We start from the raw sequence: 26637 nt of genomic DNA, 5'->3' as shown, positions 1-26637 counted from the left end.
GAGGCCTCCCGAGGTGCCTTCCAGACTCAATTAATGTACCATTCTGTCATTATTTGGTTTCTGACTCTTAAAACTTGGTAAGTTTGCCTTCAGGTCTCCGGGTACTGATGGAGGATGAAGAAAAGCCACGTCACATTTATGGCTTGCCCTGGCAGTGCTGGGGGAGCACCAGTGATTCCTCTGTCTGGACACTTCAGGCTGTTTCATGGACTCCCCCACTTCCATGGCACTCCGTACTGTTCCTGCTACAAGGGGTTCACAGTGCGAGACCCTCATTTATTCTCTTTTTTTTTTTTTTTTTTTTTCCCCGATTCATGTTCCAGTGCCAGTATCGGGGACAGGCAGCTACAGCTGGGTGCTGGCTTTGGGGAGGGCAGGAGAGCTGCGTCAGCAGAGCGCCTGATGGAAAGAGCTGCATGGGGAGGTCTCCAAATGTGAAGTGAGGAGAGCTGACCGGGGCTTGCAGAGCATTGGGGGTGTACAGATAATCGGTGGTTTACTCCATCGTTCTGGTCCTTGCGTTGTACCTCCTCCACTTGCCCCATGGGCGAGAGTCACATCACAACCAGGGGAGGTGGGAAGGGACAGGCTGCAGGGTATGTCCGCTGCCGTCTGGGGCTCTTCTGTGCCTCACGTTCAGAAATGAGCAGGATCCACTTATCAATCTGAAGAGCCACTCTGGTGAGGAATCGGGGCGCTGGTGCTTCCAGCACACCTCGAACAACGCAGTTTCACCGTGCGCTCTGTGCCCGTTCTAAAGTTGATTTTTCAATAGGACTGAGAGTTTGCCTTTGTAAAAGCTAGTGTTACTCCTCCAGCCCTTCCAGCTCTCAATTCCTGCACTGCTTGTGGCTGTACTACTTTAAAAAAAAAAAAATCGATGCAGTTTTATTCTCTAAAGTTATAATTTGGCCCCTAAATTGAGGGAAGGACTCCGGCCTGACACTGGGACAGCTTGAGAATTGGCAAGCCAATACAAATACACGTCTGAAATTTATGATGTGATTAAGCTGTGCTTTACTGGTATATCATGGTTTTATTAGTTAAAGCTTATGATAAATGTAGTGTTTTGCTGGGATGCTTGGTAAAGACCTGGTTGGGTTTCTGATCCCTTTAGGAGTGGGATTTGCTTAGCAGCTGAAAGACAAAGTTTAGTATTTTCTTACCTGTTTGCTTTTGCCTGTGTGGTCTCTGGGACGTCCCAGCTGTGGTGCTGCCCTTGAACTGTTTTCCGAGGAGCCTGTATTTTTATGTAGGTAAACTTCGAGTGTGCACTGGGTGAGGCGTATGCCTCTCTCTCTCTATCCCTTTCTTTTACACCACAAGAAAAGCAGTGAAGACTTCTGCTTTGAAGTGGAAAACCTATGGACGCAAGCTCCTTGGAAGTTTAGTTTTAAATTTGGAAGTTGACTTGCAGAGATCTAGCAGGTTGACCTTTGTTGCCCTGTAATAAGGCAATTTTTTCCTCCTTACAGCCCGTAGGCATCAAGCCCTGAATTGTCACTTCTAAGTACCTTTAGACAATGCAGCACTGTATCTCAGCACAGATAAGGTCTGTAATTACTGGATTGGATTGAATTCTACTTCACGTCTGCAGCCCTAAGCTGCCTTTACGGTGCAGTAATGAAATCTCTCTCTGGCTGTCCACATCCGATATTCTCCATTTTGGGGACGTTACAGGTTAATGTATTACCTGTCATTCCCTGCTTTTGAGACAGCATAAAGCATGTGCCATGGGAACGAGACTGATTTCATCAGGATTTTTACATTTGATTTCCAAGTGCACAATACCTGTAACAGGCTTAATGATTGTGAGAGTCAAATTCTGCCGTCAGCGTGGATGGGGCACTGAGAACTTTAGGGAAAAATCCCTATGGATGCTGCAGGGAGGCGGTGACGCATTTGTAGTGAAGCACTGGGAGCGTGGCAGTGGAGCCTTCCTATGTAACGTGACTGCTGTGCCCTGGGTTTCACAGGGTAAGGCTGGATGGTTGTAACAGGCGTAGGAGCCACATCATCTTTAACATAGTGTGGTTTTAATGTTGTTGTGAACTTGGTCTGGGATGTTTCCATGGTGAATATTTACAACTTCTGTAGTTTTAGGAAGGAAGAATTTGTAAAGTAACTGGCTTAAATGCCAATAGTAAGCTGGCTTTTAATCATAGCAGGTGTTACCCTGAAGCAGGGCATTGTCAGAGGTATAGAGGGAATTATATTTTTGTCTTGCGTTCAGCACACCATTCTTTAAATATTTTTGCTGGTTTTTATTTGCCTTGTAAAGGAACTAAGTTAAATCTAGCAAGCCCTTTGTCCCATGTGTCATGTAAGTAAACTGCACTGTTACTATTAGGTGTATATTTAATTTACAAATTGTGGTTTATTTATGGAACTGCTGGTTTACCTGTGCTGTTGATTTTATATGCAACTAATCAAGTGTTAATAAACCACGGGGGGCATGTGTTACAGTAAACCACATACTGCCAGCAGGAATGCCTGTAAACATCTTCCCTGCCCAGACAGGACTATGGGATAAGGCTTTGTTGGTCAGACTTTTGTGCTGCCGAAACCTGGGATCGATACCTTGCATTGTGGTTGGCAGCAGGGTGTACGTGGCTTCAGGTCCCACATTGTCTTGCTGGGGTTGGAGCCTAAGATGAGCAGAAGACTTGATGGAGAGCATGTTGTTAGGTGAGCTCATGCCTCCCTTCTGATGCCACATCAGTAGAGGTTCCCTGGTAGAAATTACTTTAAGAAAATTTACAGTGCATCAAGTCTTGCATCAAAAAACCCTCTTGGCTTTCCAAGGAGCATTTAGAGGACGTGCAAGGGTTGCATGTGAATTGTTGATATTTAGCTCGCAGCACGTGTCTGGGACCGCTGCCTTTGTTCTCCTCTATGCTGAGCGTATCTTGGTCAGACGAAGGAGAACAGTACGAAATGCAAGACCCAAGCCTGTTGTCCTGGAACCTACCAATTGAGATGTGGTGGGCTTTGCTCAGTGTTGCAAAGCTGTCTTCACCCTAAATGTTTTTACTGTAGTTGCTAATGGGAGAAAACATGGGGAGGTTTGTTGGCTTTGTATGGGACTAAAACAAAGATAACAACATGCTGGTAATACGTGATGTGTTGAGGGCACGTTTATAGCCTGAGGGATGTAAACCTAGCAGAAATGCTTAAAGTCACTGTCCTGTTTCAGTGCACTCCTGTGATTGAAATTAGTGAAGGCACATCGTAATACTTGGTGCAAAGTGCACCTTTTACCTCTTTAATATAACCTCAAGAGTAGCGATTCTGCTGCGGCAGCTCTCTATAAAAAGAATCTGCTCCCACGTGCAAGTGTTGTAGTCCAAACAGCTTAGTTAAGTCTTAAGCAAGCATGAATATGATGTGATCTAGCTCGCTTACTTGGGAAAAGAGCATTTTACTGCTTTTTCACTGGTGTGTACTCCTTAACATGTTGATATGGGACCATGGGAAGATTTCCTACAGTGGCCTGCCTTCTCTTCCCCGTTACAGCATTTCTTTTTACCTCTGTTAAAATAGCAAAAAAAAAAAAAAAAAAAATAAAAAAAAAAAAAAAATTGAAGGTTTAAACCCACTTTTCTTCTTGCACCTTCTTACAAGAATAAAGAAATAAAAATGGGCAGAGAAGGTAAGAAAAATGAGTTTTCATGCATAAAACCACTTTGGTGTATCCTGGGAAGAAAGGAGGAGGATGAACACAGCTTTATTTTTCACCTGCATGAAGTTATGCTCTGAAAACCGACTAAGCAGCGGGCTGCTTTCCTCTGCAGCTCAGCTGGGGTCTTCCTCCCCCCATAGGAGACTCGCCGTGTCCACCCCGCAGTGCTTTGGGCTCCTTTGGTGGGCACTTCCCAGCAGCTGAACCTGCTGGGGCGAGACCCCCGGGGCTCAGTGTCCTTCCTGGCGTCTGCTGGAAAGACGGGGCACATGAGTGACTGTCCTGCCCGCACCTTCTTGGATTCGCTTACATGGACATCGAGGTGCTGGAGCGTGGCCAGAGAAGGGCAATGAAGTTGGTGAAGGGTCTGGAGCACAAGGCTTATGAGGAGCGGCTGAGGGAGCTGGGGTTGTTTAGCCTGGAGAAGAGGAGGCTGAGGGGAGACCTTATTGCTCTCTACAACTGCCTGAAAGGAGGCTGTAGTGAGGTGGGGGTCGGTCTCTTCTCCCCAGTAACAAGCGATAGGATGAGAGGAAACGGCCTCAAGCTGTGCCAGGGGAGGTTTAGGTTGGATATTAGGACAAACTTCTTCACCAAAAGGGCAGTCGGGCACTGGCACAGGCTGCCCAGGGAAGTGGTTGAGTCTCCATCCCTGGAGGTATTTAAAAGAAGGGTAGACGTGGTGCTTGAGGACGTGGTTTAGTGGTGGGCTTGGCAGTGATAGGTTAACAGTTGGACTCCATGATCTTAAGGGTTTTCTCCAACCTTAATGATTCTATGATTCTATGGGGGAGCACGTGTATGCAGAGGGTGGCTTTTAGACCAAGTTTGGCCTTTCTTGTATAGGACCTGCCTTAACGCTTTTGTATAAATGTTTGGTCTTCAATATATTATACTTGAAAGCTATGCAACAGAATTGATCTCTTCTGTTGGCTGGGGAAAACGTAAAGCTGTGAAAAAGCTTCAGAGAACTATTTTCCTTCTGGTGCTGAGCTGTGCTTGCCAGTATTTGTCTTCAAAGGTGTAACTATCCCTATCTCATGCCATACTTGGGGAGCGTGCATCAATATGCTGATAGCTGTTAAGGCACACGGCAAATGTCTTTCTGCTTTTCCTGTTTTCACTTTTGCTTTTCTGCACTGGCAGAGTAGCTGGCTGTTGCCCCTGTGTATGTTAGCTCTTTGCTTGCTTCGTTGAGTTTAAATTGTCCTAATTAGCAAACAGAAATCTCTTTATTCTGTCTCAAGCAGTCTAATTATGAAATTGTTAGAGAGGCAGAGGAGGCAGGCGTTTAAAGAAGGTGTTTGATGCGTCTCCTATGGAAATGAATGTTGCTGAGGTCTAAAAATAAACTGGTCCCAGCCCTGTCCCTTTGATGGGAACTGCTGGACACAAGCTCTGGGGCACTCGGGGACGGAGGTTTTTAATGCCCTTTATGAAGCACCAGGGCCTGGACCTGCAGCGGGGCTTTGGGACCTGCTGGCAAAATCCTTCTGCTTCCCACGAGCCTGAGCCGCGGGGTGGGCTGGGGTTGGTCGCCGGGCCGAGCAAAGCGCCTGTTTGTGCAAAATGTGGTTTTACTCGTTAATTACTTGTTTGCCTTTGTGGTATGCCTACAGCAGGCTTCTTTGGAAGCTCCTTGGCTTCCCAAAGTGGCTGCTGAAATGAAAGGTAGTGCTTTTGAATAAAGTGTTGTTGCTGCTTTTGTGGATGTGAACCTTGCCTGTGTGGAGGAGAGGGATGGGATGGCAGCTGATTATTCCTGAGAAGGTGTCCTGTGAAGTGCTGTCTGGGACACTGGTACCTAGGCTTGACTGTAACCAGAGGAGCACGAAGCTGGTGAGAGCGGAGGGCAGCTCTCGGACTGTGCTGAAGCAGCTTGAGTATTTCTGCATTAAAAAAACTCCAAGCATCTTATTGCACCATGGAAGTTTTCTTGCAACACAGTACACTAAAATAACACTGAAAGTCTGGTGTGAGCAGTTGGGAAATTCGTTTAAAGCTGTTACTCATCCTTGTCTATGCGTGAGAGCAGTCCCTTGTGAAGGTCACTGACCTTGCCTTCCCTCTTGGCCATACATTTAACTCTTCTGTTCCTGGTAACCCACAGTCAATATCCATAGGATTTTTTGCAGAAAACATATAGCCCCTGAACACTGATCCCAATGCGGAGTATTGGCATGACTCAGATCCCCAAGATAAATTTCTGGAAGCGCCCATACGTGCTTTGTGCGGTTGTATATTTCTGCGTGCAGGTTAGAAGGAATGGGGTGTCCCTAGCGCCAGGAGCAGTCCGACTGTCTTTCTGGCATTTACTTTGTGAAGGTAAATACAGTAACGCAGTCTCACCTAGTGCTTGCTTGTTTTGGAGTTTTGTCACAAATCGTATGGTACAATATAAATTATATATAATAATACAATATAATACTGATAAAATATACATGATAATTAATTTATATTGTATCATATATGTATGCGATTTATGTATATATATAAATCCTACATTTAATACCTTGCTCTAGCCATTGTAACTTTTTTCTATGCTTCATCCTTGATTGACCCTGATAAGCAGTGTTCATCTAAGGAGGTTGATGGTAAAGAAAATAAAACTGTTCAGGAAGGGGTCTCGAGGCACTGATGCTGAAAGACTTGCTTTGGGCATTCGGTCTTGCAGGTGAAGCAGCTGAGATGTGCCAGGTCTGTCCAGAAGTGGTTGGCCAAGGTCACTTGGGCATCTGCAGGATTTGATCCGGGAGATCTGCCCGTCCGAATCAAACACCAGTAAGCAGTTAACTCTCGATTTCTATTTTAAAAAAAGCTCTTGGCATCTCCAGCGGCTCAAAAGCCAGCTGCCAAATTTTTTATTTTTTGGGTAGTGTCATAAGGAGTGGGAAAGATCTTGCATTGTGTCATACTGCCCCAGGCACTCACATTGCAGGCATGTTTTAAGTTCCTGCTTGCATTTTCCCCTCTCTGTTTCATCAGTTCTTATGGAAAAAATTGCTGTTGACTGGATTGCTAGCCTCTGCATTCCTCAGGAGTGCATCCTCGAAGGATAATTTGATCATTTCATAGATAATGGAAATCGTGGAGGTACCTTGTATACATAAGTGTCTCTTTCAGTTTTCAAGTTCACGCTCCCTTCTTCTGCTCGGACTTGGGTAGCATTTTTATGCCCTCTACCCAGCAACTCCAATCTGTTCAGAAAGGCAGGCAGCTGTGTACGCTGATCTCTGAAGAACAGGTAATTGCTACCAAAAGTAGGATATGCTGGTTGTGGAGCTGAACACATTTTTTTGTCATGGAGTAAAGTTTCTGGGTGGTTGCAGACCGCCTCAGAAATTGCTGTTGTCTGCTGATGTTGAGTATTTGCCTTGAGCAGGAGCAGCTGCTTGTTGTGTTTGGTGAGAAAATGCAACTGAATGAACTGCTCTCCAAACCTGCGCTGGGCGCACAGCTAGGAACCGGCCTTCACGCTGTATGGTATATAAACCTGTAGCAAGGCAATTGCTGAACTGAGGAGTTCACAGCAAGGGCTGAGAAGCAACAGTTAGGTTGGGTTTTAAATGTGAAGTTTTAGCTTTGTCTTCTTGTGCCCAGGCCAGAGGAAGAAGTATGTCTATGCAACCATGCGGGCTTTGCATCTAGATACCTATCCGCAAGAAATATTTCATGCAGAAAGAAATTCTGTACTATAATTTTAGCGTTGTTTGAAAGTTGGCAAAAAGTCAGAATTGCTATGACTTTCAAGTGACATTTGAGGTCACAGACCATAATTTGTGCAGTGTCTCTGAAAAAAATTTATTTGGTACTGAAAACATTAATGTTCACGGTAACTTGCATAAAGAGAGCTGCTTGCGCCCATGGAAGATTCGTGGAAGCAAGCTCTTCTGTCCACACTCGCTCTCAGAAAGACTGGGTAAGTCTTGTGCTCAAAGCAAATATACCCCTCAACTCAGTCTGAACAACCAGGGTATCTTTACCAGTCTGAATATCATAGGTATGAAAGTACATTGGTGGGATAGGAATAAAAATTGGGTCTTAATGTTGACTGTGCCGTGCCCTGTGCGCTCTTATGTTCTTGGACATGGTGGTGAGAAAATATAAACATGAGCTGACTGTGGCTGATCTTTATTCTGATGATTTAACGCAATTCCCAAGGGCTGAAGGACTTTTAAGTAAAAACTTAAAAGCAGAGGCTGTAGGAAGAAAAATTACTGCTTGAGGCTCTTATCTGCTGTATTGCGTTTATTTCAGCGTTCTTGTGCAGTAAAAGCATTTGTCAAATTAACCTTGGGTATGGTCATTTGTTGCTTGTTCTTGCTTAAAAACGAGCCACCAAGCATGTAAGTCATGCATCACCCAGATCTTAGTATAAACTAACTTCTGTGGAGATGATGGGATCTGGACCAGACCTTCCATAAACTTCTAATTGATGCAGTAAACTTGGCAGCAGTACTGCTTGCAAATCTTGGTGGATTTTTTCCCCTCTGGATCTTTAGCATTTTTGCTTGGAAAGTAGTGAAAACAGTAAACTGGGTGCTTCCTTTGGCATTTTTAGAAGAGGCAAAATGAGTTTCTAACAGGGTTCCCTTGAACACTGTGTGTGTGCCTGCCTCCTGCGAAGCTGCCAGCATCCCTGCTGGGCTGTGAGCTCCGGGCTCTGTCTGGCGGTTGTAGTTTGGCACTTTCTCATACATATTTGTAGTTACCAGAACGTACCCCTGAACTGAGGTTTTATCTTTGGGAACTACATCTAGGCAACTAGTCAGCGAAGAGCCTAAATGTGGAGGAAATATAGTGCATTCAAAATACAGGTGAGGGAGCGCCGACGGTGATACTGGTGTGCCCGGTGCTAAAGACAACCCTCTCTGTTTTCCCCAGAAGCTTGTTGTCGTCGTGCCTGATGGTGTTACAGTCATCAGCAACGTCGTTGCAGGAGATGCAGCTCCCTATGCAGAGCCCAGCTCGCTGCAGCCTTCCCCCTGCCTGGCCGTACAGCAATGGCTTTGCTAAAGCTGCTGACTGTGTGTTTTGGATTTTTCGGATGAGAAGGACAACTGTGCGTGGTGTCTGCTGTATCAGCTGTGGGCTGAATGCTGTAAATGGGACGCTTAGTGCTCTGGTACACTCTTACGGGGTTTCCTTCTGGCCAAGTACTAGGATATTGTCCCAACCAGATACACTTTGCTTTGCTTTCCTCGCGCTGAGTTCCTTCACAGCCTTTGGTTCTGCTTCTCCTGGAAGGGGAGGAGTAAAAGCCCTTTTTGGGAGGCTGTGCAGCAGTATTATGTTGGAACAAAGCCGCGGTTACACAGTGTCGCGCCAGCATGGAGAGCTGCTCTTGCCATACAGAACAAGGTGACAGCTCACGCTGGGGCGTGGGTGAAGCCGCTCACCCAAACCAGCGGCTTGAAGAGCTCTTTTTGGCTTCCCTTGTTTACAGGGCCGGTATCCTTATCAGCTGGGGCCACCGCCAGCCGCTCCAGAGGTGGAGAGGAGATAGCATGATGTGGTGGGAGGAGTGGGAATGCTTACAGACAACTCTTTTTTTTTTTTTTTTTTTTTTTTAAATTTGTTTTACTTTTTCCTTTTTTTCATAAAAAACCCAACACAAAGTCCCTTTGCCAGACCATATCTTGTGCTTGCTGATACCTGCATGATGGCTTAGTTTTCTTCTTTCTGACCGTTGCTGAGGTTTCCTGGCAGAAAACCTGCACTGTGCACATGGCAGAGTCATAAATGTGTTATAAAAGCTAATCCTGAAGAATATGCATCTGACTAGATTGCTTTCAGAGTATCCTTTTATTTGGGGTGGAAGTCCTGTTTGTGGGAGCACTGTAGAGGCAGAACATCCCTTTGGGGAATGAGGGGAAGGGAACTGGGGCACGTCTGCGCATTTTGATGTGGCTCTGCTGTTAGCAGTAAAAGCCTTTGTAAGTCTGTGCATTTTTACAGGCTTTACATGCTGTTTTCTCAGGAAACAAGAGGCCCTATACTTGAGCACCCTGCTAGGATATAATATATATTTGGAGGAGATTGCCTGTTGACAAGCCAAATGGGGCTAGCTGCGCTGTTCAGCCGTCTAGCCAGCAGGTCTGCTGCGCTTTTATTTAAGAAAAGAAGCAGGGGGGAAGCCTGGGTGTTTTCAGAGATGTCTCAGCTTGGTAATGTTGTCGGTTTTCTTGGCCTGACCATCTATTAAATCTGTATGCTTCACCAGCAGTGAGTTTTCTGAGACTCACTGTTACATCGAAGACGCCTGCGATCTGAAAGCACTAACGTTCGCAAAATGTGCTCGTGAGATTTTGCATTAAACCTTTACGGCACTCTGTCAGGGGTGAGTGCCGTGCCTTGTCCTACACTGCAGTGGTATGGATGAGGCTGTCTTTCTGACAAATCACCTTCCCCGAGCTCCCTTGTAGGTTTTTTTTTTCCTCTTTGTGAAGCCTGGAGAGACAAGGTCTATTTGTAAATGATGCGAAGCAAAGTGTCTTCCAGGTTTTTCCTTGCAAAGGCTTGCCCTGCACTGGGGTAGGTGTTGCGGTAGGTGTTGAGGCCGCACCTCGAGTGCTGTGTTCAGTGTTGGGCCCCTCACTACAAGAAGGACATCGAGGTGCTGGAGCGTGGCCAGAGAAGGGCAATGAAGTTGGTGAAGGGTCTGGAGCACAAGTCTTATGAGGAGCGGCTGAGGGAGCTGGGGTTGTTTAGTCTGGAGAAGAGGAGGCTGAGGGGAGACCTTATTGCTCTCTACAACTGCCTGAAAGGAGGTTGTAGCGAGGTGGGGGTCGGTCTCTTCTTCCCAGTTACAAGTGATAGGGCAAGGGGAAATGGCCTCAAGTTGCACCAGGGGAGGTTTAGGTTGGATATGAGCAAAAACTTCTTCACCGAAAGGGCTGTCAGACACTGGAACAGGCTGCCCAGGGAAGCGGTTGAGTCCCCACCCCTGGAGGTATTTAAAAGAAGGGTAGACGTGGTGCTTGAGGACATGGTTTAGTGGTGGGCTTGGTAGTGCTGGGTTAACGGTTGGACTCGATGATCTTAAGGGTCTTTTCCAACCTTAACGATTCTATGATTCCGAAGTGGCAAAGCACCGGAGAAAGGAGTGTGAAATCCAGATTGGTTCGCTGACTGCTTCCATCTATTTACAGGAGAGGTTTTACAGTCAGGTCAGCCTTAAATCCTTGCTTGTGCAGTGTTGGCTGAGGCTCATTGGTGTTGGGTCCTGCGTGCGGGCAGGGGCTTGTCCCAGAAGCCGGCTTGGGAAGCTGCTGGACGGGTCAGGGCAGGGAATATTCCCGTGACCTGCAGAGGCAGTGGGTGCCTGAGCTGCAGGCATCCCTCCGGCTGGTGAGGATTGCAGCCTGGATTGCAGGCTTTTTCCCTTAAACCTGATTGTTACTAATCTGTGCCCATCCCGACTACAGCCAGTTGCAGATTAATCGGCCTTTAAATAGAAGTAAATCGTATCTTTTTGCAGAAATCTCAGTACAACACTTGCCATATGCTTGTTTGGGTTTTGTTTGTGATTTGGTAGGTTTGGTGAAGGGAAAAAGAGGAAGGGGAAAAAAAAAATCTCAGCTGTTTGTCACGCGGAGCTTGCGGTTTGAGAGCCATGCTGAACCAGCTTGTGGTGTGCTGAACGTGAATACTGCTTACTGTGCGAGCTGGGAAAATACCTCCCGAGCCACGTGCCTGCTTTCTGTTGGGCATTGGTGTTCTGGAACTGAGTCGTCGTAAAAATCCTTTTTCCTTGAACCAAGGGAGAGTAATAACCTCAAGAGGTTTGGTGTCCATGCTTACGTTGCTTAACTTCAGGCATGTGAGCTTTTGGCCTCAAAATAAAAGCAGTTTTAAAGTGCTTTTTGGAATTTCTCATGCATGAAAGTGAATGCAGAGATTTCACTGGCTTTACACCCCCAAGTATTCTGAACAAAGGACGTGCAAAATCTCGGTTTATTAGGAAATGTGCCATGAAGCACTTGTGCAGACAGGTTTCTGTAACCCAGCTACAAGGCTGCTCTGCATGAGATATTTCAAATGTTCCTGTATTGAGGACGGGATGACGGTGAAATCGAGCACCAGATTTCAGCGCGGATGAACTGCTCGGGCTCAGAGGACCCCGAAGCGGCGGTGGCGCGGGGCTGGAAGCCGGTGCTGAGGTGGGGAGGGAGCCGCTGGCCGGCGCGGGTGGTGGCACAAGAGCCTTTTGTTGGCGGGGCGAGATGGGGAGCGCGGCTCCTATCCCTGCGCCGTGTGGAAACGCTGGTGGGTGCTGGCGGCGCCGCCGGGGTCACCGAAGGATGGGAGAGCTCAACCTAGTCCAGATAGTCTTGTTGGACTGTGATTTCCGCATGGAAGTCCTCGTGTGTCGGCCAGAGCTGGTTTGTGCTTCGTGGAACACAAGCGGAGAGCGGTGTCCCATGGGAAGAGCGAGCCTTGCTGCTCAGCCGCACGGCAGACGGGCACAAGTGGCCTTTCTTGTGCTACGGAGGCTTGTGACTGCGTCGTCTTTTGTGCCGCCCCCCACTCCCGGTAATGAAACAAAATCCCCAGAGAGAAATCTCCATCCTCAATTAATTAAGAAAAGGATCAGCCTGATTACCCTTGTGGACCGTGGTAATTCTTCTGCATCACCTTAAAAAAAAAAAAAAAAAGAAGTCTGCTGAAAGTAGTTCAATGGATTGCTCTTATTGTGGGCCAGGCAGAGTGTAAATCCATTCGGTACCTCCTCTTTTCTGCCCACATCTATTGCATTGCCCAGTTCTGCTTATTTTGTTTCCCTGTCCTTGATTTCTGTTCTTGCCTCTGCCTGCAGCGGTCTCTGCAGCTTACCCTACAGGGCATTTCCCGGTTATGCAGCCGGTATAAATATTTCTCTATGGCTGCAGAACCCTTAACTTAGTTAATGATATGATATTTTCCAATGTGATGGGAAAATGAGAGGAATAAACTGGTTTCAACTTAATCCGTGAAAGATACAGCAGGAAAAATAGGTCTTAATCTGTGAGTCAGGAGAGGTCAGTGGTGTAAGAAGCAGCGAGGCTGCCATCTGCGAGGCTTTCCAGTTTCTTTCTCTTGCAGGGGGGACAGGAGTTAAAATAGTGGTTTTTGTCTGAACTTCTGAATGTTTCCCTATAGCGGAGAGAGAAAAGGTAGAGGTGAGACTGGTCCCTGTGTAATCAGGTATAGAGTGATAAGAGGGGTTAAACGTCTACACTTTCGCCACCAGAGAACGGCCTTCATGTTGTGTGCAAGGTTAATGGAAATGAGATAATCTTGTTACGCAAACATGAGTGTGAGAGATTGGCACGATTTCTGTATTGAATGCCTGCGTTTTTTCGAAATATTGGTAGAAATAGTAACAATTAGCAGACTCAGCCGGGGGATGCTTTGCAGCCATTTATAGCTGGGTTTCCTACCTGTTTCTGGTGATGTATCGCTTCTCTATCAGAAAAACACCTATGTTTAAGTGAGTTCCAATGTGCATTTCTTTTTTTTTTGTGGTAGGTAGAGCAATACCTGCTCTGTTTTGCCTGTATATCTATGGTCATGCGACGCAAGGTAGGAGTGCAGCCACCTGTGCCTGTGTCTTGGACCGCTGTGCTTTGCAGGGGGTGATGCTTTTCCACAGCCCTCTGAAGAGAAACCCTCCGGTCTCCCTGGGACCGGGATGTTTTGAACTACTGCTCCCGAGCTGCAAATGCTGGGGACTTACCTTCCCGCCGTGGGAGGGAATAGGCTGTCGGGGAGCCCCGAGCAGATGCAGGAACAGGACTCCCTCTCTATAATTGGGGAAATGCCTCCTGGATGTGTTGCTTTGCAGTCCATCTGCTATGCTACAAGTTTTTCTTGCCTTGCTCTCTTCCCGATAGATTAGGATGGAAATGTTTATCCTCATTGTCTTGCTGAGAAAAGTGGGGAACGGATACAAAGCCCGGTGTCATTTACCTGGCGCTGTGCGAGTGTTAAGCTGTAAGGTGATGCTGGGCTGGCTGCGTTTGGTGGGGTGGCCAGGGCGGCCAGGGTGGAGGTGTTCAGGGATGGCTGACAACAGTCATCTTGCTGCAGCGCCCTTCAGTTCTTGGGCTGTGAGTTGTGATTTGGGTCCTTGAGCTGCTTTGACACCAGAGGTGTACCAGCATCTCCAGACCAACACGTTTATCCATCCCATCCTTTCCAGATCTCCTGGTGTGTTGGAGGGTGCCCCGAGGTGTTGGGTTTGTGCTGCAAGGGTGCGGGGTTTACTTCTGGCTGTGTTGGATTGGTTTTTGCGTGTGATCTGCAGCGCTGGTGCAGAAGCCTAGGTTTGTACTTTTGTTGAGGTATGACAGCTAAAAACTTTTTCGAGCTCTTGGCTCTTCGAATACAGTGTGGTGGTGGAGCTCACTGGGGAAGCTCTTCGAGGTGTCTGTTTGCCAGCTCCAGAAATGGACCTGGGATTTGTGTCCAGCTTCATGCAGTGCACGTAACGACAGTGCTGCTGTAAAGTGTCTGTACTTCACGTCCGGAGACTCAAAAAAATCCCCAAACCACAAATAATTTCACTCTCTTCTGTGATAGTCTGTGACTTTTCCTTTTCATACTCTTGATATATTTTCTCCCTGAATCCTTCATAACGGAGGACAAGCTGGGAGCATCCTGAGGGCAGTGAACCGCTCGTCTCTGTCCCTGCGCTGTGTTGATCGTCCCTGCCGAAGTGCGTGACCTGCAGGAACCGGCTGTCGCGGTGGTGCTGGGGAGGCTGTTCCTGGACCTACAAGCAAAACTCAAATGTGGACAGTAGAACTTCCTTGCAAAACTTCAGCCGCCCATCGTGAGCTGTTACAGCTCTAGTAATCATTGAAGGGAGGGGAAAAAAAAACCCCCAAGAAGATTGCACAGCAACAGCAGTAGATTTTCCTGTAAATGCTATTTAAATTAGAAAATATTTCCCGATTGGTAAACAGTGACCAAGCAGCTGAGTGATAACCTGGCAAATGGTCTAGTGTGTCTGCTGATGGCTCTTGCCTGTTGCCAGGGCTGTAGCTCACAGCAGATTTCTGTTTAAAGACTTGATGCTGCTTTCCCAAGGGAGGAATGACTCAGACGGCTCTCGTGAACCATGCTGGCTTTAGCATCCTCGCTTACACTGGGGGTGAATTCTCTTAACTGTGTGGTCGGAGACTTGGAGGTTCAGATGCAGCCTCTAATGTCATGCCCAGATTTTACTTGTCGTGACGTGATTGCAGTGAGCGAAACCCCAGGGTGCAGGATACGCTGGAATAGGAAAGACAAGAACACGTGAGTCTTTAAACGTTGCTCACCTTGTGCTTCTCCGAGGCTGTCACGGGGAGGTGGATGCGGCCATCAGCACGGGGACAAGTTTAGCCCCGCAGTGACCTACATTTACACCAGAAAGCACAACGGCTGTAAGAGTAATAAGATGGGAATTTAGTGTTTAAGATGGTGAATCAGGTGTGCTGGTTACTGAGGCTTATAGCAAGCAAATGATTTTGAGGTAATGGGACAAAGATCTGCAGGAAGAGAGATCAAGCATATTTCAGGAGGTCATTTTTCTGGGTGTAACTTAAGTTGTGTTTGGATTTTTCTGTGAAGGTGCCTAGTGATACAGAGTGATGCTGGCAACCCATGAGCAGGCAGCATTGGCGCTCCCAGCTTAGGAGAGAAGCCTCACATCTGTGTTTGCATAGCGTCCTGCTGAGTTTTTTGTGGATAAGCTGGTTTGGAGAGCTGCGCACTTGCTAGCCTGAGCGTTCTTAGCACCCTGGTGAAGCTGGATGCTGCCAGCCAGGACGTAATGAAACAACGTCCCTGCACGTGTCGCACCCGCTCTGCTTCGCTGGACCGAAGTAGCTCTTGAGCTGCCAGGGTTGCCGATGGTCTCAGAGTCGGGCTGCTGTGCTCTCCCTGACCTCCTTGTCGGTGCTCAAGCTATAAAGCATGCCGAAATAACCACCGGTGGCCTGGAAATAAGGTGCTGTGCAGAGCAGTCTCAGTTCCCTGCCTGATCCCGTCTGAGCTGTGAGAAAAGGAGAAGTCGAGTTTTAGGGGAGACGAGGCTATCCAGAAATGGTGTTGAGCCTTGCCGGTGGAAAGGAGATCTTAGCAGAGAAATTCCCCAAGTATCCGTTGTGCTTGCTTGCTTTAAGTGAACCGTGCTTGGGAGCAGAGTGTGAGCTGGGGCTGTTTATTGCTTGCTGCGTCCTATTAACTTCCAGCAGAGCTGCACAGTTATAATTACAAAATCCGTATGAGCAACATCTTACCAGCATCTGAAGCTAAATCTTTGGCTGTTGTGATGTTGCTGAAACCAAAACTGTGGAGCTAGTAGATGAAAAACATTTTATTATCTACTTTTTCACCTTTTTCTCTTTGCTCTGTTGATAAATCTGTCTTCTGAGCTCTTACAAAGGAATTTCATTGTTTTATATATAGTAAGATTTCTTACAGTTGTTGAAAAGCGGGAGCATCTTTCTCTTGCATAGCGCTGGCATACCGAGCAGCCTTGTGTAGCTCAAGTATTCCTTCAGAACTGGAAAGCAGGTCTTTAAATCGTGATTTGCTGTTCTTTTATTGCACTACGGCATGTAGCTGATCTGTCAGGCTGCAGAATATGAGTTGCTAAAATTTAGACTCCAAGAGTTTTATGTTGAAGGCCTTTTTAAGTAACTGATACTGATAAGTTGCCTTGTCAAGCTCTGTATGTTTAGATTTGTGATTATTAACGTACCCAAAGAGGCTTTTCCAGTCCAAAAAGAAGAAGAGAAATGCTGCAAATAATATTTTAACAACAAGATGATCTTCGAAGGTTTTTGCAAAATCCGACATTCTGCATATTGCTGTGATATAAGAGCTTTGCTGTACTTGTGGGTAGGGCGCCTGAGTGATCATGCCAATCTGAAATTTCTATTACTGTGTCCTATGTGCTGTTGAAATAAAAAAAGTGAATGCGGCTGTATTCAGAGCAGCGTCTTCTGATAGCTTTGACAAAATCTGTGCAGGAATTGGGACCTGTGCATCCAGAGCAGGTTTGACAGCTGGAATAGGGACCTGCTGGCATCATGATAAAGTATATTTGTGTTTTTAGAGAAAATCTCCTTTCTGATGATCCTAATGTATCTATGAGCAGCACCATTCTTGCCAAAAGAGTGACGCTGGGAATAAGCCATCAAGTCTGTCTCCACAGTTCATGGCCTTTTTTTGTCGAGCCACGTGCCTGAGCTGTGCAGCCCCTGGCAGGGCACTGCAGCCTGCGCCTCGGTTAGTAGCTCAAGGCTTGCATGGAGCTTGCCCTGGCGCTTTGAGGATCTCACCGCTGTGCTCTGCGGGGGAAGGGGTTATATTCACCCGGGACATTTGCTTTCCCCTTGCTGGATGGGTGCTTTAGTCCTCCCTGCTTTTTAACACCTGCAGGTATTTTTTACATATTTTTTTTTCTCGTGTTGCATAGTCCCTCTCACTGTATACGTTGGCAAGGGCTGTATGCAAGGCAGTCCTCTTCCATCTCTCCCATGCACAGCTATAACTTCATAGCTCTGAAGGTGAATCCCATTGCTTAGCTTTGTGAGGGAGAACCAAAAAATCCCAGATATTCAGCTGCATCCACCTCTCTGTGGTCTACGTCCACGTTTACCCTCCCTTCAGCTTTTTTGCAGCCTGCCCACATGCTCCCCCATATGTGCAGCGCTGAGATTATTGCAGAAAGTCGAGAATCGGAAAATCTGCCTGGATCACATTATGCAATAGTTGAGCTGTTAGCGGTGAATAAGCAGATCCATCTGACCACGAGTGCTTCTGAAGGGCACCTCTTAATTTTTTTCCTGCACGCGGACAGAGGAGATTGCTTGCTTGTTGGCTCAGGGCAGGGTCAGGTGCCTGCCTTGTGTGTGGGTGCTGATTGATAGGGATTGATTTCCCATGCAGATTGGCATGGGAAGGTAGCTTAAAGAACAAAAACCCATACCGAAACAGTTTTGTTGGGTGGGAGAGCAAGGCTGTTTAATATGACTTAAATTGATTTAGTGAAGTCACCTTGGAGACCTTTGTTTTGTGTAGAAGAGAAAATCATTTTAGCAGTTCTCTCAAGGTGGGAAGTAATCCCTCCTGGGAACACGTCAGTACGTGCTGCATGACGAGGAGGATGACTTTGGAAATGAAAATCAGTGCTTGATTTTGTTTGGAGCCAAATTCACCCCCCCCCCCCCCCAGGCAAGCATAACCACGCTGTACACTGGGTTTGAACTTCACTCGTGGTGCTGTGAGGCATGAACCGTAAGTCCTCGGGAGGTAGCAAGAGGCTTTCATTTCTGCATGGCTTCTGGGTCTGCGTGTCAAGCTCGGATGTGGCCCTAGGTTAAATCTGTTCTGCAAAACAGTGTCAGGGCTGAGCAGGTGAGAGAAGTCCTCGGAATACCATAGCTGGGGTTGTGGGGATTTGGGGATTTGAGTTCATGTTCAGCCAGAATGGCTTCCTTCTGCGTAACGTGCAACCCCAGCAATAAGGTTGGTAGTGAGTATCTCTCTGGATTGCTGCCCGTTCTCCCCTGGTAGGGACCATATCTCCATCCCATGATCAACTCCATCTTTCTGAAAACAACTCTAGGCTATGCCTGTAAAACCTTCTTCAAGAGGCCTAGAGGCTTCTGCCTGGTGATGCGTTCCTTGGGGAGCAAGAGCCAAAGTCTTCCTCTCCTGCTGCATCGGCACATGGAGCAGGGCCAGAAGGCGTTGGAAGGCCATCGTGAGCCCATGCTGGCTTTTACAGATGCTGTGTGCGGACTGTGGTAATCAGAGATTTGCTGTACCCCTGCCCGTGTGATGCGATGGGGCTGTCTCACCATGCTCAAGCCCATGGAGAAGGAAGCAACGTGCAAACTGCCTTGAACCTTTCAGGAATAAGGGGAGATGCTCCTGGCACCTGGGAATGGTCTTGTACTTGCCAAGCTGGTGTTGCGTGTCTTCACGTAAGCTTCTGCATCTTCACGTAAGCTCAGCATCTGGTGACTTGTTCAGCTCCCGGCTTTAAAAGATGTGACTTGATTTTAAAATTTTGGAAAAGCTGTGGCCAGTGATCACTTTTGGACTTCAGTGCATTTATGGAGGTGTCACTAATGACCTGAGAGTTGAGGAGAGCTGTGGAGCAGGGTGATGGGTGGCTGCTGTTGAGATGCAGGGAGGAAAAAAGGAGTAACTGGGAATGCCCCGATAAAATGTGAAGCTGAATGAAGATGGGGAGGGTTCTGTGTATAGAGGGGGATCAGGGTCAGAGGGAGAGACTTGGCATTGCTACGTGAGGATCAGCAAAGACATCTGTCCAGCTGGGGCACCTTAAATCCAGGTGACGATGAACTGGGTCTGGGGGTGCCATATTTTTAGGAGCAAATAGCTGGGTTAAGACACCTAGGGTAAAGAATCAAGGAAGAATTGGAGAAAAATAGCAGAAGAGTGGTGGAAAGAGAGAGACATGGGACTTGAAGCAGAGCTACATAACTGGTGATTCAAGGCTATGAGCAAGGGTGGTGGTCTGCTTCTGGAGCCTGAAGCAGCCTTGTGCATCTGGGGTGAGGTCTTCTCAGTGTTAGATGCTTTATCATGCAGCAGATAGCCTTGAAACCTTCAAAACCAGTTGGAAATAAGTGGTTTTTTCCCGTCCTTGTGTACTGCTTGGAAAATACTTCAAGTAACAAGCTTGAACTTCTTTAAAAAGTACTTGGGTGCATGAGGAGCACCAGTTCTTCGCTAGACCTTGTGCTCCAAGTTACTTCACTGCCCTGAGCAAATGGTTTTGGGAGGGTCATCCTCAGGCATGGTGCTCACGCCAACTGCCTGTGGCTGATGCAAACTGCTCTGTAAAATGCTGAGGCTGATGAGGCGTGATGAAGCAAGAGCCTGTCCTGCCACTGAACCCAGTGGTTCCCTCTGTACCCCTGGGGCATTTCAAACAGGCATCCATCTGCAAGAACTGAGGAATGACGGACTTGGGGGGACATTCCTGGGTAAGGACTGTGCTGCTGGGCTGGGGAGGGGGGGAATGAAAGGAGCTGGTAATTCCTACAAATGACTGTGGTTCGTCCTGCTACTGCAACTCAATGAGCAACTGCGTAATAATGTATTTAGCTGAAATACTGGCAAAATCCTTCCAATGACTGAAGATGTCTGACATCTACCCAATACCAGCATGCCTTAATGTCAGGAAAAGGGTCAGAGAGAGGACTCTGGAAGTGACTCAGATAAGAGGTGTTTAAAAGTACATGAGGCTCATACATCCTATGATAGCATCGTCCTGCTCCCATCTCTTTCCCCCAGGATGGTCACCTGGACTTAGGGGGATTTAGGGTCCTTAAAACTCTCCTAGGACCTTTGACTACTTATGTGGGTGAAAATAGTGAGCATGCTGGGGAAGATTAAACTATGCCATGGGGAAGTGATAGCTGGCAGCAGAAGGGAGGAAAACACGGAGGAACTGAATTTTCTAAGTGTTAATGATGTCTGTTCTATGTCAGCTCTTTAACGAGGTCGGTAGTATGGACAAGCCGGGAAGGATCCCACCTTGCTGCACAGTGTAAATGCAAGGTGGCCAGTGGCTTGTGGGTGCTAGGGGGAACAGGGAATGTTTGTGGACCCAGGAGTGGTCTAATGCCAAGTGTGTTTATTGTAGTCCCACTTTCAGGGAGCGATAGGCAGTGTGGTAAGGGGAGCACTGGGCAGTGGGGAAGTTTAGGTTGGATATTAGAAAAAACCTCTTCACCGAAAGGGCAGTCAGGCACTGGACCAGGCTGCCCAGGGAAGTGGTTGAGTCCCCATCCCTGGAGGTATTTAAAAGAAGGGCAGACATGGTGCTTGAGGACATGGTTTAGTGGTGGACTTGGCAGTGATAGGATTGGACTCGATGATCTTAAGGGTCTTTTCCAACTTTAATGATTCTATGATTCTATGAAGGTGTGGGTGAGGAATGAGGACTGGGGGGTGGGTATGCAGCAGAGCTGAATGGGATGGGAAAGGGGATGGACAAAATAAAAGTAAAAAAATGGAGTAAAGTAAAAGATTGGCGGTAGAAGTTGGAAGGATCAAGGAAAACACTCTTGTTTCCTCCTGTCCAAAGGTCCTGGCTTTCAGGTGCTGCTCAGCCCCTCCTGGCTGGAGGAGCCGGGGGGTTACAGCCGCCGTACCGCCCGGCTGGAGAACGTGCGGCCACCGGGATGGGAGCGGGGCGGTGGAGGCCGGTGGCTGCCGTGCTTGCCCTGGTGTTGACGGTGTTTGTATGGCGTCGGTGACGCTGTCGGCTGTGCCTGTGCTGGCTGGTCTGAGCGTGTCTGCTGGGCTGGTGGGAAACCTTGAAGACTTGCTGGCTCAATGCTTGTAGAGCTATTTTAGGCGCCTGCAATGCAGCAGCGGGTGTAGAGGCAGTTTTGGAACTACTTAGGCATTTGTCTTTGTGTCCAAGTGCCTTTAAAAACCTAGTCCTTGTGACTTTTTTTTTTTTAAAGTGACTTTAGTTACTTCTGAAAACACTATGTTAAGTCATGTTTTAAGAAGTGGCTGTCGGTTTTTATGTGGCTTTTCCACAGCTTGCATGCTCTGAAAAGACAAATTGTCTCTCTGTGTGCAAGAAGGCAGCTCTCAGCTGTTGCGATACCGGTTGCCGCCGCGGCGAGCAGGCAGCGTGGGACCGGCTGCTCTCCTGGGGCCGGGAGAGCTGGCATGGGGAAAGAGGAAAACTAGTAAATAAAAATTAAGTGATCGTTTCAGTTTTGATAAAGTTAAAAGCCCATGGAGAGCTAAGAACGCCTGAAGATGTGGAAATAGTTTCGTGATAGAGAGAGCAGCAGCTGTCGTGGATGCTGGGGGGGTCATGGCCTTGAAGCAACCTGCTGTGCCTTGTCCCTGGCCAGGACCAGCAGAAGCGTAGTGTGGGGCGGGAGCGTACTGTGCTCTCGTACAGCCTGGGGGGCTTTGGCCCCTGGACACGAAGTCCTGGATGTGGCTGTCAGCAGTGGGATGGTCGTGTGTTAAGGCTGCTGCAGGGTGGGTTCTCCCTGGTATGCCCAGCTGGGGTGGAAGGAGGGCTGTGTTTTGGGGGAAGTTAGTCCCAGGAAAGCCTTCTGCTTATCTGGCTGAGCCTAATGAAGTACCAAGCAATTTTGCCAGTAGTAAAGGTGTTGTAACAGCTGAAGAGGAATTGTGCTGCTTTCATTTGCCTTACAAATGGAGATCTTTGCATGCAAGATCTTAGGACCCCTAGAGAAAAGACAATGACTGAAGGGAGAGTTTATAAAGAGCTGCAAAACACTAGATGCTGTGGTGGGATAGCAGGGAGAAGGGAGAAAAGCAGCAATGTAAATGAGACGAGAAAAGCCAGTTGTGTGCAGTTGGTAATTTTACTTTTAGGGCAACCAGAAGCAATTGGCACAGCAGGATGTGAAACCAGCAGCCTAAATGATGGGGGTGATGTTCGTACAAGGGAACAAGCTCTATCTAAATGCTGCAGCCCGTCCTTGTTCTTCTGTTCAAGGAGCTTGTTTAGCTTTGGTGGCTTTGACGTGCTTACTGCCTGCTTAGGATGTTTCCGTGGGTCTCTGCTGGGTGGGAGAGTGCATCGGTGGTGTTTTGGGGTCAGGACGGGTGCAGGGAGACTGATGCTTCCTTTTCCCTCTGTTCCTGTGCAGGACGCAGGCAGAAATGGCCCACACGTGTCGCGGGACCATCAACCTGTCCACAGCTCATATCGATACTGAGGACTCTTGTAACATCGTGCTTTCCAACGGGGGAAGGACGTACCACTTAAAGGCGAACTCGGAAGTGGAGAGGCAGCGCTGGGTCACGGCCCTGGAGCTGGCCAAAGCAAAAGCCATCCGCATGAGGAACAACCAGTCAGGTAGAGTGCGTCTTAGTGTGTGAACATGCAACTGGATCCTGTTTAAAACCTCCTTGTAAACCAGCTCTTCTGTGCTTGCTAAATTGTGCAGAAATCCTGGCAGATACTATTTCATGCGATTAAAAATAGCTGGTGGTTTCACAGAGACACAAAGGGTTTTAAACAATACTGTGTGCACCAAACGTCATCTCGTCTGGTTGTGCAGCATTGAGCAGGTCTTTAAAGCCCCTGGTAATGACTGTAAATAGTAGAGAGTCAGAAAAAATGAACTAACGATACTTCTTATTGAAGGCAGGACCTATGTGCCTTTCTCCTGGCAACTTTGAGTTGGTCTGTGTGGACGGGGGATGCTGTAAGAGGCACTAAGTGCAGTGGTGAGTGGCCCTCAATTCACCACGCAGAGCCAGAGCCGTGTCTTTCTATTCACCCGTAGCTTAGGATAGTTCAGTAGGTGAATGACACATAGATTTAGTTGAGCTCTCTCTTTCCATGCCTATTTCCCCTTCTCCATCCTACACACGCTATGCTGTGGTGTGGTATTAGTGTGCGTTTGGGACAGCCCCATGCCTGTTACGCAGCTCCTCCCCAGAGTGTCATTTTTACTGCTTTGTTGTGTAATGGATCGGTTAGGTGCTTAACAAACAGAATATTTCTAAAGAAATATTTCAATGTTCGTAACTCTTCTGGGATTAACACTTAGTTTTCTTCCACAAACAAGCACAGCTTCAAGTTGCAGAAAACAAAACCCATGAATGTATTAAAAAGCTGGCTACCTCCTCTGTCCTAAAATAAAACCACTCTCAGATCTTGTCTTGAATGCTGGAAATCAGGCCTTATGCAAGAGAAAAGATGTAGCGAACACCTGATTTTGTAACACTCTGCTTAAAATGAAAATGTAGCTTCAGAAAATGCCCCAAATATATTTTAGAAAGGGGGTGTGTGAAGGCGTGACCATGGAAAGTGCTTTGGTGCAGTGCTTATGTAGCATCTCGCTGTCCTGGTCCAGGTTTGGGCTTTGGGACACCTGTAGATGCTGCTCTGTGCTATTGACTGCAGTGAATATGCATCCATGGGTAAAGTGTTCGTGAAGCTTAGCTTTCACATGGCCACTGAGGAAGGTTGTGGTTGGGTCAGTGCATCAAGAAAAACCTCCGCTTCCCCCAGGGAAATGCTGCTGCGTGCACACCAAAACCACAACGCGCTGCGGTGCGACTGCAGGGCGCAGCTCTCCGTCTGAGCGGCGGTCGAGGCTGTGTGGATGGAGACCGCTTTCTAATGCTGCTGGCTTATGAAAACACACAATCAACATAAAATTAGTGTAACCACATTTTTGGAAGGCAGCACATTAACATTTTTGTCTGTGTACCAGTGGGACGGTTGTTTGGGATGCTGGCTGCCAGGGGCGTTGTGCAGGCAGAGCCTGTGCTTAATGTAGTGTTTTGTAGAGAGCAGCAGAATGCCAGAGCGCCGACGGTTTGACTTGCAGGAGAATAAGCCCCCGTCCTGGACTAATGTGGTCTGACTTTTGTATAATTAGCCATGCCACAAGGTCAGACAGAAGTTGATTAGTGCATGAGCCACTTACCCATTTCCCATAATTGTTTAAGTACGCTGTGTTCCGGGGCACTAGCATCTACAGATTTAATTACATAAAGTATTGTGAACCCTCTGTCCCTTGATATTGCAGCTCTGGAGCGTATGTGAATGCTGATGGAGAATACAGCCAACTGAGGAGAAGATGGAGGTTTCTAGGCAAGCGTGTTTTGCCTGGCAGAGCATGACATTGTGCCAGGTCATGGCTGTAGTGAGCTGGGTGCGATGGCTGCCAGTCCCGTGAACATCACTTATCCCATAGCGGGAAGCGAGTCCTTTAGCTGGGTAGGTGTTTGAAGAAGGATCTCATGTGCTGGAGAGGCTGGTGTGTGCCTTTACCTTCACCTTTCAGAACGCCGGGCCGTGGCGATGCGAGGGCAGGCGTGGAGCGGCGCAGGCAGCCAGCTGCTGAGCTCCCGCCCAGCCCGGGGCTGCAGGAGGATGTCAGCGATGCTGCCTCTGGAGTCGTGCACAGTTATTTTGGTTTGTGTCTTTACATAAAAATAGCAAATGCAGAGACTTCCTGTCTTAAGGCTCTGGACGTGCTGACTTCCTAACTTCAGTGAGCTCGGGCCATACTTTCAGGGTAAGGACAGTGCGGCAGCGGTGCTGATTTTGGGTGCAGATGCTCGTTCTGCAGTGCCTTGCAGTTGTGCTGACTCAGCTGTTTGCAGGGCAATGCTGTGATCCAGGCGAGGGAGCTGATGGGACATAAAAACCAAAACAAACTTGTTTTTCCAGGCTTTTCTGATTTGGACCGAGGGGATAAGACACTCTGTAAATGGGCGCCGAGTCCTTGTGGCGTGGAGTTAGAGCTGAGGACGTTGGTGTTGTTTTACACTTTAATGTTCACCTGGCTGATGGTGTTTTCTCTGGTAATCTTTTAATTAAGGTAAAGAATGAATGTGCGTTAGGTTTGACTATTTTGCTTGAATCGAAATAAAATTCCTAGTGTTGTGTCCCTGTGAGTGCCAGGCGTTGCCCAGAGCCCTGGAGTGGGTCTTTACAAGTGGAGGGACGAGGCTCTGGATTTGCTGAAGTTGTCCCTAGGTCCTTCAGCTCTGTTCATGTGGGGAGTCTTCTGAGTTGATTCCTCTTATCCTGAGTGATCGCCAAAACCTGTGTGTTTCCCAGGGCTGCTCTGCAGAGCCCAGGTCGACGCATTGGGGCTGTCTTGGCTGGTGGGTGCGAAGGGTGGCGAGCAGCCGTATGGATTTGTGCTGACAAGGAGGGACCATTGATGGCTCTGGGAGGCCAGAAAAAAGGGAGAGCATTGCAGCGGGCGGATGAGGACAGAGAAGCAGGTTTGTGTCCAGTTTCGGCACTGGTGAGGCCGTACCTTGAGTACTGTGTTCAGTGTTGGGCCCCTCACTACAAGAAGGACATCGGGGTGCTGGAGCGTGTCCAAAGAAGGGCAACGAAGTTGGTGAAGGGTCTGGAGCACAAGGCTTATGAGGAGCGGCTGAGGGAGCTGGGGTTGTTTAGCCAGGAGAAGAGGAGGCTGAGGGGAGACCTTATTGCTCTCTACAACTGCCTGAAAGGAGGCTGTAGCCAGGTGGGGGTCGGTCTCTTCTCCCCAGTAACAAGTGATAGGATGAGAGGAAACGGCCTCAAGCTGCGCCAGGGGAGGTTTAGGTTGGATATGAGGAAAAACTTCTTCACCGAAAGGGCTGTCAGGCCCTGGCACAGGCTGCCCAGGGAAGGGGTTGAGTCCCCACCCCTGGAGGTATTTAAAAGAAGGGTAGACGTGGTGCTTGAGGACATGGTTTAGTGGTGGGCTTGGTAGTGCTGGGTTAACAGTTGGACTCGATGATCTCAAGGGTCTTTTCCAACCTTGACGATTCTGTGATTCAGTGCTGCCTGCCCTTCTGGGGAAGGACATGAGGAGCATCCTTAGGGCGATCTCCATTCGCGGGCGCTGCCCCCTGCTGGGGGATGCGGCAGAGCCCATCCTCGGGGTTCCCCGCAGGCGTTCAGGAGCGTGGGGGCTCTGGTGGAGGTGGCACACCTGGGGAGGAGAGGATTTAGTTCGAGTCAGCTGCTTCTGATATGTCTCCAGCTGATGGGTGCTGGGGCAGTCTCACATGCGGGGCAGTTTTTTGGCTCCATGCAGTTTTCTTCAGATCTCTCTGGATGTGGCGAGTTGCACCCAGGAGAGGGAAGGGAGCATCCTTGCTTCCTGGTGCTCTGGAGTCCTTCTCTCCTTGCATCCAAAAAGGAGCAATGTGTTAGTGTGTAATTAATTTAAAAAAAAAAAAAAAAAAAAAAAAACACAAAACAAAAAACAAAAAACAAAAAAAAAAAACAAAACCAAAAAAACCCCAAACAAACCAAACCCCAAACAAACCAAAAAACTTGACCTCTTTTTGGAAATGTTTGAGAGATGAGCCACACTTGAGTCGCTACTGAAAATAAAACGTGCCCAAGTGTAAGCTGGGGTTTTCCATTCGTGTTTCTGCAGAAATCAGTGTTCCATCACCGCTTT

The 26637-nt window shown here is 47.9% G+C and overlaps 1 protein-coding gene across 8 annotated transcripts in view; it reads left to right on the top strand.

Moving 5' to 3' along the window:
* Positions 1–26637, top strand: part of OSBP2 (oxysterol binding protein 2) — a 135350-nt gene that overhangs the window by 9950 nt on the left and 98763 nt on the right. For 2 of the 8 annotated variants that reach the window (XM_082324865.1, XM_082324863.1), the window contains one exon: positions 22351–22559. In XM_082324865.1, coding sequence (XP_082180991.1) covers positions 22351–22559 — 209 coding nt within the window. Of the gene's footprint in view, positions 1–6356; positions 6464–10568; positions 10852–10902; positions 11845–12354; positions 18669–18930; positions 19681–22350; positions 22560–26637 lie in introns of those variants that run through there. The other 6 variants (XM_082324869.1, XM_082324871.1, XM_082324867.1 and 3 more) reach the window with 6 other exon arrangements.

Source organism: Platalea leucorodia (genome assembly GCF_965183815.1).
Source record: "Platalea leucorodia genome assembly, chromosome: 12".
NCBI lineage: Eukaryota > Metazoa > Chordata > Aves > Pelecaniformes > Threskiornithidae > Platalea > Platalea leucorodia.
The sequence above is the reverse complement of the archived record's forward strand: the minus strand, read 5'-3'. Positions and strand labels throughout refer to the sequence as shown.